At 49.9% G+C, this 11849-nt stretch overlaps 2 protein-coding genes across 2 annotated transcripts in view; both read left to right on the top strand.

Moving 5' to 3' along the window:
• Positions 1-860: 860 nt before the first annotated feature.
• Positions 861-2348, top strand: HRH1 (histamine receptor H1; the record flags this gene model as incomplete). The annotated part of the gene is made up of 1 exon (XM_080718173.1): positions 861-2348. The coding sequence occupies one exon, from the start codon at positions 861-863 to the stop codon at positions 2346-2348; it is 1488 nt and encodes a 495-aa protein (XP_080574299.1).
• Positions 2349-4861: 2513 nt separating this feature from the next.
• The window catches only part of ATG7 (autophagy related 7), a gene marked incomplete at both ends in the record, with an annotated part of 128537 nt that continues 121549 nt past the window's right edge, over positions 4862-11849 (top strand). The window contains 4 exon segments of the mRNA XM_080718172.1: positions 4862-4886; positions 6090-6144; positions 9714-9911; positions 10005-10102. Coding sequence (XP_080574298.1) covers positions 4862-4886; positions 6090-6144; positions 9714-9911; positions 10005-10102 — 376 coding nt within the window.

Here is an 11849-nt window from a genome sequence, read left to right as displayed (position 1 = left end):
GCTGTATTTTTTATATATCCCCTTAATCTTCCACCCCCATATGAGTTAAGGATGCTTTTAGCTGCTAGTAAAACCTCCCTGGACAGTGATGTGAGGAAGAAAGCCATTGAGTTGTTTCCCATACTCTACTGGGTTGGAAGAGGCCTCAGAGCTGGTTCAACAGCTTAGTGCTGACCAGTGTTCTAGGCCTTTCCCTCATGGCCCCCAAGCAATTGTGTGTTACAGCCACAGACCGGACCAGCTGCCAGCGCAGAGGAACTCAGTCACTATACTCTTCGTACACCAATCAGGATGGATCCTCCTTCTCAGTGCAAAATGAGACTCATAGAAAGTATGTGCTTAGTCTGGCGTGGTGCTACATGCTTGTCATCCCAGCATTCGGGAGGCTGAGACAGGAGGATCGTGGCGGTTTGCGGACAGCCTCAGCTACTTAGTGAGGCCCTTTGTAACTCAGTGAGACCCTGTTTCAAAATAAAGAATAAAAAATAGGGTTGTAGCTTGGAGGTAGAATGTCCCTGGATTCCATCCCCAGTACCAAAAAAGAAGAAGGAGGAGGAGAAGGAGAAGGAGAAGGAGAAAAGAAACTGTCCTTACCTTGTTTTGGCCCAACTCCACCCCTAGGATTTGAGCTTTGTGAGCAGAAATTTGTGTCTGTTTTATTCCCTGCCATATCCCCAACATCTAGAACAATGAGTGAATGGGGAGGAGGGAACGTGGTCGTCAGATTGCTCACCGTGTCTGCCGCCCCTGCGCGCATACACCTCAGTTTAATCAACACCGTCCTGACGCGTGACCACTGAGCCACGTCTCTGTGTTTCCCCCCAGGTAGGAAGCTGTAGCGCGAGGCTGCCCACGTGTCAATGACTATTCTCAACTCCTCTGACATCACGGAAGGTAAGATGTGCGAGGGAAACAAGACCGCCATGCCCGCCCCCCAGCTGGTGCCCCTGGCCGTGTTGCTGAGCGGCATCTCCCTGGTGACGGTGGGGCTCAACCTGCTGGTGCTGTACGCCGTGCGGAGTGAGCGGAAGCTGCACACCGTGGGGAACCTCTACATCGTCAGCCTCTCGGTGGCGGACCTGATCGTGGGCGCCGTGGTCATGCCCATGAACATCCTCTACCTCGTCCTGTCCCGGTGGTCCCTGGGCCGCCCCCTCTGCCTCTTCTGGCTCTCCATGGACTATGTGGCCAGCACTGCGTCTATTTTCAGCGTCTTTATCCTGTGCATCGACCGCTACCGCTCTGTGCAGCAGCCCCTCCAGTACCTGAAGTATCGCACCAAGACCCAGGCATCGGCCACCATCACGGGCGCCTGGTTTCTCAGCTTCCTGTGGGTCATTCCCATCATGGGCTGGCACCACTTCATGCCCCACGCCTCGGGGCGCCGGCAGGACAAGTGTGAGACGGACTTCTACGACGTCACCTGGTTCAAGATCATGACGGCCATCATCAACTTCTACCTGCCCACGCTGCTCATGCTCTGGTTCTACGCGAGGATCTACAAAGCCGTGCGGCGGCACTGTCGGCACCGCGAGCTCGTCGACGGCGCTCTTCCCGCCTTCCTAGAGGTCAAGCTGAACCCCAAGGCGGGCTCCAAGGAGCCCGAGAAGGAGGCTCCCTGGGAAGTTCCAGAAAGGGAGTCGAGAGATGCTGGCGGTGGGCCCGCTTTGAAGTCACCATCCCATGAACCCCAGGAGTTGAAATCTCCAGTTAGTTTCAGCCCAGAGGAGGATGGAGAAGCGGCCGGGCTGCATTGCTTTGCCCTGGACCCTGTGCAGACTCGCAGCGTGGCAGAGGGAGGTGACAGGGGCCACAAAGCCGGGGACCAGAGCCAGAGCCAGCTCAGGATGGACGCGCAGAACCCCCACACACGCCGGGTCAGCGATATGTCAGAGGAGCACACCTCGGCGGAGAGCCAGTCCTTCCTCCGGATGACTGACTCGGACACCAGCACGGGGCCGGCGCCCAGCGGAGGCAACTTGAGAAGCGGGTCCAACACGGGGCTGGATTACATCAAGCTCACCTGGAAGAGGCTGCGCTCACACTCGAGACAGTACGTGTCAGGGCTGCAGGTGAACCGGGAACGGAAGGCTGCCAAGCAGCTGGGGTTCATCATGGCGGCCTTCGTCCTCTGCTGGATCCCTTACTTCATCTTCTTCATGGTCATCGCCTTCTGCAAGAGCTGCTGTAACGAGCAGGTGCACATGTTCACCATCTGGCTGGGTTACATCAACTCCACGCTGAACCCCCTCATCTACCCTCTGTGTAACGAGAACTTCAAGAAGACCTTCAAGAAGATTCTGCACATCCGCTCCCAAGGGAGGCGCCCGGGGGACACAGGGAAGTGAGGCTGGGCGGGCGAGGAGGGGACGCGGCAGCGAGCCCGTGCGTCGGCAGGCACCGGGGGCTCTCGGAGTGCAAACCGCAGCCTTGAGGCCAGGTAGATTGAAATGCACTTGGGCACGTTTGGGGAACAGCAGACGGCGGAGGGGGGTCAGCACAAGGACTGCACTTCAGCGGAAGGAGACCCTTTGTGAGAGAACCAGACATAAAAGGAGCTGTGCCCCCCAGGAACACGGGAGCCCCCAACTCTCATTGTAAATCGAGCTCTCAGACTGGAATTGATTGGTCACTAGAGGGACATGGGTCCAGATCCACTGGAAAATTAGGCTGGACTCGAGCCTGCCTTCCTGCAGGGAGCTGGGGTTGGTGCAGAGACGCACGGATGCATGCCACTTCCCTCCCAGGGTCACCTGGAGAGGCAGAAAGCTATTCCTCTGTGGCTGCCACTTCTCAGAGCACCTTTCTTTTGAGCCTGAGTCCCAGGGCTCTTCAGAACCAACATCTGAACCGCCGTGGGAGTTCTGCCTTATTCTTCTCTCCCTCGTGCATGTCTTTGAGTTGAGAGGATTGTACTGCTTGCAAGTCCCATCGTTTGCAACCCCGAGTTTCTTTGGGCTGAGAAGCTGGGCGTGGTGGACGCCTGTGATCCCAGAGCTTGGGAGGCTGAGACGGGAGGATCACAGGTTCAGGGCCAGCCTCAGCACCTCAGGAAGACTCTGTCCAAAATAAAAAGTGAATAGGGCGTACATAGTTCAGGGGTAAATGGCCTGAATTCAATCCCCAGTACCAGTCAGTAAATAAATAAAGCAAAGAACCACACTGTGTCAAGAGCTACCCTCAAAACAAAGGGGAAGGAAACATTTTTGGACGATTGCATGTTAAAAGCAAAACAAAACCCAAGAGTAAGTGCCGAGGAAGTGATATCACTTGAGGGCTGGACCGGGCTTATCCCGCTGAAGCCCCATGACTTCAGCAGAGGCCGACATCACTAGTTCTGGTTTGCAGAGGAGCGGAGACAAGTCGGAGTGAAATGGGGAGCCCAGGGTCACACAGCTAGCTCTGTGAGAAAGTTAGAAACCCCTGTGGGGCTCCCGCTCATGGTAATACATTTTCTCCAAAAGGCAAAAAACTAACAAAAAACAAACCCCAAAATGCATCCTATGAAGTTCACATGCACAAGCACAGCATTCCAGGAGTGGTGACAGTTTCCAGAAGGACCACAGCAGACACAACACATCTGTAGCCACAGAAAGTGGCCCTCTGAAGGACTGTGCACTTTTATCTGTGAGTCAAAAAGTCATCATGTTCTTTTATACTTGTTAAGTAAAAATTAGCAAAGGCATGGGACCATACTGTTTTACTTGGCGTTTCCTTGCAGTCTTGTGAGTTGTATTTTTAATACTCAATGCTAAACCTTAATATGTAGCAACTGGGAATCCCTGTACCGGCGGGATCATTGTGTCTTGTGTCCCTATTCGCATGATCTGTTAAAATGACATATTTTTACCTACCTAAAACGATGATGTTTGAGAGGCTACTGTCATATGATTTATTTATTTCTGAGTGTCGTGGAATGAGAAAATGTGTTGAAAAGTCTTGTGGAATATTGTAAAACTCGATCGAGGGTTTCTGTTTGGTTTCACATCTGTAAATGTCTTTCAAAAAGGACTTATGTTTTATAAAAAGCTTCATTCTCAGTTCGTCTCGCATTCCGTATGTTCTTCTTGCCTGGAATTGGGGAGCTTGGGAGACCTTATTCCTGGCTTCAGACGTGGCAGCGCGTCTGATTCCCGCTTAGAAACCATTTTCCAGGAGACCTGCGAGAGGGACCTATGAGAGCATTCTTCCAGGGTCCCGCAGAGGCAAAGACCACTTGAAAGGACCACTCCACACAGACAAGTGGCTGAGTGCCCATTGTGTATGTTGAGGAACAAGCCTGGCAGCCCGGGGAAGGAAATGGTTCTGAGCTTTGATTTTGGGTCAAAGAGACCTGGATTTGCGTCTGACAGGAACAAGAAGGAATCAGTTAAAATATATGGTCTAATCTAAGAAGCAAGGTCCGTGCGTTAGTATGAGCAGTGTCTCTGGTGCCCACGTAGTACCCAGCATACAGACGACAGTGACATAAAGTTGAAAATCACCAAGCACATACGAGGTGCCAGGCTTTGCACTTTACTGCCGTGGTCGAACATCACTTTTACAGCAACCCCACGAGGGAGATTTCCTGAGTTCACAGATAGGCGGATGGAAGTAGACTTCTAATCCTGGAACTTCCACACCTCCCTGTCCACCCGTTCTTCCCACTCCTGGAACTTCCACACCTCCTTGTCCACCCGCTCTTCGCACTCCTGTCTGAATGAGTGGACCCGTTGTTTTGTTTTGTTTGAATGGCATTGGACTATGGTGCAGAGCAAACTCAGGCCCAGCCCATTAGGGAATAACCAGTGGTCCGTGGCCTGCCCGTGGAAACAGGCTTTCTGCCTTAAGTGTTAAGATAAATGCCTGCTGCTAAGAGAAGATGGTCATGGAGAACTTGATCATTGGTGAGAACCTTGCAGAGGCTCTTTTGCAGTTCTTCTCAAGGGCTTAGGGCTGGTTCACTTAAAACTAGTTCTTGGGGTGACCAGTTTGTTAAATTTACTAACTTACCAAACACTGGCTGCTCTTTGTATAAAGTTTATATATTAGTCTGATTGTCATTACTGTGACAAACTACTCAAGGCTGGCTACTTTGGAAGCTAAAAAGGTTCATAGTGGCTCCTGGTTCTGGCGGTATAAGGGCCAACCCGCCTGGTCTAGGCTCTGGTGAGGGCCTGCCTTGGCTCCGCCATGCTGTGGAGGGGGGAGAGGAGAAGCAGAGACAGAGGTAGAGTAGCATAATGTCACTACGCCCAAGGAGCATACTGATGTATTCGCTCGTATTTGTGAATGAACTAGTTTCAAAGAAAGAATAAACTATCCTTAGCTTTTGGTTAAAAAGAAACTACTACTTAAAGTGCTTCTCAGAAGATGAAATGAATATCAGACTACTATAGCATCATGCAGGGGTGTGTGTGTGTGCGCGCGCGTGTGTGCGCGTGCGTGTGTGCACGCGTGCACACGCATGTGCACACGAGACCCCGAGCTTCATGCATGCTGGGCAAGTATTCTACCACTACTAGCCCTTCATCACATACACTTTTCAAAGTGTCTGAAGACAATTTATCGAGTATAAGCCGCTGTCAACCTCATTAGCTGGTAATGTTAGCAACACATTTATTCTAGAAACCCCTGAGTGCAAATTGGCCATTCGATGAATTGGCCATGTGGTCACTTAGCTTGCAGAAAATTGCCACTCTTCTTTTTCAGTCCCGGAGATGGAGCCCAGGGGCATTCTACCTCTGACCTGTACCTCCAGCCCTATTTTTTATTCTTTATTTTGAAACAAGGTCTCACTGAGTTGCAGAGGGCCTCACTAAGTAGCTGAGGCTGTCCGCGAACCATGATCCTTCTGTCTCAGCCTCCCGAATGCTGGGATTGCAAGCGTGCGCCACCACGTCTGGCTTACTGCTCTTCTTAAAGATGGGTTCTGTATGGATTTCCAGTCAAACACAGGGTGAAAGAAATACCGGGGCTCTCTTGGCCGTTAGGCCCTAAGTGCCAGAAAGAACGTGTTTGGATCTACACCTGCAATTCCGTAATGTCTCTGGCTCCACAGCCTTGCTGGGGTGGCCGTGGTTCCCACCGTGAGTGTGTGTTTCTCTCAGGGGAACTGCACGACAGGTGGCGAAGGTGGTGGGCCAGAATCACCTGTGACCTTCGGTAAGTGTCATGGGGCCCTGCTGCCCTCCGTGTCTAGGAACATTCTCCGCCTTTCTGTGGCTCCTGGCCTTGTGTCTTTCTTGATGTGTCATGATCTTGGAACCCCCAAGGGGCTGCCTTGACTACTCCATGCCAGGAAGAAGGGGCAGGCTTCCTCTGAGCCTCACCCCAACCCCTCTAAACAAGGTGGCCGCCATTCATGACCTGAGTCATCAATAGTTCTGGTCCCCACACTATTTCGGATGCCATAACCACCCTCTCTTTCTTCCTTCTTTCCTTCCTCTTTTCCGGGGCTGCTGGGTGTTGAATCCAGAGCCTCACACATGCTAAGCACATGCTCTACCACTAAGCTACACGCCAGCCCCTAGTGTACTAGTATTGGGAAGAGGTTTTAAAATGTATTAATGTAAGCCGGGCGTGGTGGCGCACGCTTGTCATCCCCGTGCTTGGGAGGCAGAGACAGGAGGATCGCGCAGGTTCGAAGACAGCCGCCTATGCTGGCTTAGGAGACCCTGTTTCCAAATAAAAATGCAAAAATAGGTCTGGGAGTGTAGCCCGGAGGCAGAAGGGCTTCCAGGATCCCCAGTACCGCCAAAATATAAAAAATAAAAAATAAAATGTATTAATGTACCAGTATTGGGAAAGATTTCCAATTTTGAAAATATATCGTTTGTACTAATGAAAGCCAGGACTGTCAGGAAGAATGGACTTGTAATTGACATTTCTAAAGAGAAAGAAAGAAATCCAGAGCCAGGGAAGGGGTCTCTTTACATTTCTAAAGAGAGAAATACTGCCTAAAAGATGGGAGGATGGGAGGAAACCCCAGGTCCTGGAGAAGCAATTTAACACATTTTGGGAGGGTAACAAAAGGTGTAGAGGTCTGCCCCCCCCCCCACCTCTGGGGCAGATCCGGCTGGGATGGAGACAGCAGAAAACTGGGCTAAGAGCTAGGGCAACATATCTACATATCAGAGGATCTGCCACAGACTTGGTCAGGATAAGAACACTCAGTATACTGGGGTTTTTTGGTAAATTCATTCGAATTGCCCCCTTGTGCCACTCTCTGGCACCGGGCTGTAACTATCTCCTGTTTTTCTATCTTTTAAATAAACTTCTTTAAGTCCTCAGCAACTGTCCAAGCTATGCATATTTATTCTTAGCTCAGGACAAGAACCCTCATTTTTTTTCCTGTTTTTGGTCGTTTTGGGTTTTGTCGTGGTTTGAGAGAAAGTGTGTCTGGGACCCTAACAGGGGTCCCCGGGAACAGTTTCCCCAAAACCATACTCTCCCAATCCGTAACACCTAGCAGTTTAATTTCAACTTGAGTTTTGGGGACAGGGGTGGGATTCAAATCACAGCCTGGGGCTGTTTCACGGGACCCAGTATGCTTTGGATAGCCTGCCTCTGAAAGGCTTGCGTCAACTCAGCCGTAGGAATTTCAATGAAGATTCCAGGAAATCCCCTCCAGAATATGAATATTACCCGGCCTTACACTGTAGGGACATCAGTTCAAAAGTCCAAGAGTCTGAATAAAAAATTGTTCTGTCTGTCACTCTCTCTCTCATACTAGGGATTGCTCCCAGGGGGTGCTGCCACTGAGCGACACCCTCAGTTCCTTTCCTTCCTCACCGTTATTCTTTTGTTGTGGTGGTGGTTCTGGGGATTGAACCCAGGGATATTCTGCCTCTGAGCTACACACCCAGTCCTCCTGCCTTGGCCTCCTTAGTTACTGAGGTTACAGGCTTGTGCCACTGTCCCTGGCTCTATGTCTACTGCTCCAGTCAGCTTTGGGGCGAGGGGGATTGGGGTGCCACATGCAGCTACAAACATGGCTGGAGACGAACACATTCCCAGAGAAGCCGAAATCATTGTAACTGGGCTAGAAACTTCAAATTGTGTCTTTTGTTTTAGTTTCTTTTTGGTACTGGGATTGAGACAAGTGGCATTTGACCTCTGAGAAATATCATCCCCAGCCCTTTTTACTTATTTTATTATTATTGTTGTTGCTGTTGTTGTTGTTGTTGTTATTTTGTAGTACTGAGGATGGAACCCAGTGGTGTTCTACCTCTTAGGCTATACCCCCAGCCTCATTTATTTTATTTATTTTTTGCAGTACTGGGGATGGAACCCAGGAGCATTGTACCTCAGCTACACCCCCTAGTCCTTATTTTTTTAGTCTTTTTAGTTTTGAAACAGAGTCTCACTGAATTGCGAAGGACCTCCCTAAGTCTAAGTAGCTGAGGCTGTCCGCGAACCACAATCCTCTGGTCTCAGCCTCCCAAATGCTGGGATTACAAGCATGCACCACCACGCCCTGCTTAATTTTTTTTATTTTGAAATAGGGTCTTGCAAAGTTGCTGAGGCTAGCCTTGAAACTGAGATCCTCCTGTTGCAGCCTTCCAAGTACTGGGGCTACACCTGCCTCTTCATTTTTATTTTGAAACGATCTGGACAAATTGCTGAGGCTGGCCTCAAACTTGCTATCCTTCTGTCTCAACCTCCCAAGTACTGGGATTACAGGAGTGCACCACCATGTCTAGCTCAAAATGTGCTATTCTAAGAGCTCAGAGCTGGACACAGTGGTGCACACTTGTAATCCCAGTACTTGGGAGGTTGAGACAGGAAGACTGTGGGTTTGTGGCAAGACTCTGTTTCAAAATAAAAAATAAAAATAAAAAAGGCTGAAGTATCTCAGAGGTAAAATGTCATTGCATCTAATCCCTGCTCCCAGCCTGGGAAACATAGCATGACTCTACTTCAGAAGAAGAAGGAGGAGGAGAGGGGGGGAGAGGACAGAAGGAGAGAGTGAGAGATAACCCTTTTTTATTTTTGATTTTGAGAAAGGGTCCCGCTAAACTGTTGAGGATATCCTCAAATTTTCCATTCTCCTGTCTGAGGATCCCAAGTGTTGGGATTACAGGTGTGTGCACCCTACCAGACTCTATCAAGTAAACTTTGATTACAGTCCTGGCCCCAAAGCTTTTTAACTTTCCAAAAGCCACCTGGGTTTTCCTAGCTTCTGTTACTCTCTCTATAAAATGGGGATAATACTAAGTCAGACTTGGAGGACCCTTGTGAGGAGACGTGAAGTCTTGAAAACTGATAATCACTAAGTTGTAGTCATTTCCCCATCATCACGAGCCAATATGACTCCATTGGGGGCACTTTAATCGGGCTTACAGGCTACATTCACAATCCTATAGTCAACCCGTCTAGTGTCGCCCACATAGGATATATTCCACTAATAATCCAGAATTAATGACCTTATTCCATTGACTGCCTGGTGCTACGGGAATAACGGCTGCTTTCAAAAGAGCAAATTAGTCATTGTCGATTTCCCTTGGCCTTTACCCTATTAAAATTCTCTCTCTATTCTCCACACCTGCTTTGCCATGGGTCCCTGTGCTGCATTTGGGGCCGCCTGTCCTAGAAATTGGTCGTGATCATTGATGTCATTCTTTGGAAGTAAAATCGGGGAACGTGGAGTTTCTTTTCCTTCTTCTGTAAACAACTGACCCACAGGGACACATTCCTAACTCATCCGCCTCCTGAAGCCCCGCCCTCTCCAGGACTCGGCCCCTCCCACCCGGCCCGGGGCTCGGGGCGCCTTTCCGGGCGCGGGGCCGGGCTCCTCTGCGCGTGCGCACGGGTCGCCTCCTCTGCGCGTGCGCGCTGGTCGCCTCGGGCGGCCGGGGGCGGAGCCGCGGTGCGTCATCGGGACGCGCGCTGCGGACGGCGCCGCGACGCCGGAAGTTGAGCGGCGGTAAGTGAGCCGCGGCTGCCGCGGGAAGGAGCGGGGTCCGTGCGGGTGGATCTGGGGGCCAGGCCGGCGGTCGCCGCGGGTCCCGGGGTCTCCCCAGCCCGGCGTCCCACCTGGAAAACGTGCTGGTGTACCAGCCGGCCCTCCGCGGGCTCCGGGCCAGGGCCCCGGGTGGGAACTGCGAGGCCAGGCAGCAGGGTCGGTGTCCAGCTCTCCTCGGATCTGCCCTGAGACTCTGGGCCTCTCTCCGCCCCTCTGTGAAATGGGAGCCATAATACATTGCTTGTTAAATACGGAATAAAAGTAACACGAGTCCCAGGGCTGCTCGATATAAGGACTCGCCTGCTGCCTTCTCATTTGCACTGCCCTGGGGATGGGACGCAGGGTTCTCAGTTTCTTGGATGGGTCCAGAGGTTACAAACTAATGCTTAGTTATCAGTCAGATGAAGCAAATGTGGAAGTTTGCTTTACTTATTTGCTTTATTTATTTTTGCAAGAATATTTCTCCGTCAGAAATAGAGTAAACTTGTATTTTTATTGACTTTTTCTTTGGTGATACTGGGGGTGGAACCCAGAGGCATTCTACCTCAGGCTCTACTCCCAGACCTATTTTATACTTTATTTGGAAACAGGGTCTCACTAAGTTGCTGAGAGCCTCACTCAGTAGCCGAGGCTGGCTTCGAACCTGTGCGACCCTCCTGTCTCGGCCTCCCAAGTGCAGGGATTACAAGCGTGCGCCACCACGCCGGGCTGAATTGACTTTTATAAGCAGAGTACTAACATATACAGAAAAATAAGATATATGACACACGAAACATATACATAAATGATATATGAAACAGTCTCGCTAAATTGCTGAGACAGGCCTCAAACCTGTGAACCTTCTGTCTCAGCCTGCTAAGTACTGGGATTACAAGTTTGTGTCTGCCTCATCCCACTGTGGGGACTCTTTTTTTTTTTTTTGATGGGGATGGTGTTGATTGTCAGTAAATATGATACTTTTAAGGAGTAGCAAGTATTTAAAATCCTTGGTGCTATAAAAAAGAAAACGGGGTAACAAGATGGCTTGGTACTTGGGGAATGAGAATTATTTTAATTCATTCATTTGAAGGAGTTGTTAAAAAAAAAAAAAAAAAACCAGCTGCACAGGCATGGATTCTCTGGGGAGATAACGTTTTTGAGCTAATACCTGAATGATGAAACAGCCAGTCTTGTGAAGGCTCTTCTTGCCAGGATGTCCCCCCAGCCTCCAGCTCTGCAGCCAGTCTTATTAAACTGCTTGCGGATATAGTTTACCCACAGCTCTGTGCTCCTTTTATTTCTGATGCGCAGGACACCTTCCCTTTTTCCGTTTTTCTTAGCCAACTCCAACATGCTTGCTGTCATGTGACATGATTTTGAAACTCTTTGAAGAGCTGCGTACAGACCCTGTGATTCCATCATAGGATCCCTTTTTTAGACTTCTCATTATAACGAATAAGCGTAAATATTTATTGAGCATCTGCTGGGTGTCTGGCACTGCATTGCAAGCTGGGAATACATAAATATTTGAGTATGATATGTGTCCCTCTCCTCTAGGAGTTTATTTTTTATTTTTAGTTTTTGTAGTACTGGGGGTGGAACCCAGGGGCTTTCCTACCTCCAGGCTATACTCCCAGACCTATTTATTTTTGTATTTTATTTGGAAACAGGGTCTAAGTTGCTGAGAGCCTCACTCAGCAGCTGAGACTGCCTTCTAAACTGTGCACTCCTCCTGTCTCAACCTCCCAAGCACTGGGATTACAAGCCTGCACCACCACTCCCGGCTCTAGGAGTTTACTTTAAAATTAAAATGACATGAAACTTTTGCAGAGGTTTGGTGGAAGAGAATATGGAGGGCTTCTAAAATCGGGCTGGGAAGCCGGGTGTGGTGGTACACGCTTGTAATCCCAGCATTTGGGAGGCT

Source organism: Muscardinus avellanarius, assembly GCF_963383645.1.
Source record: "Muscardinus avellanarius genome assembly, chromosome: 22".
NCBI lineage: Eukaryota > Metazoa > Chordata > Mammalia > Rodentia > Gliridae > Muscardinus > Muscardinus avellanarius.
Note: the sequence above shows the minus strand (reverse complement) of the source record. Positions and strands in the feature narration are given on the sequence as shown.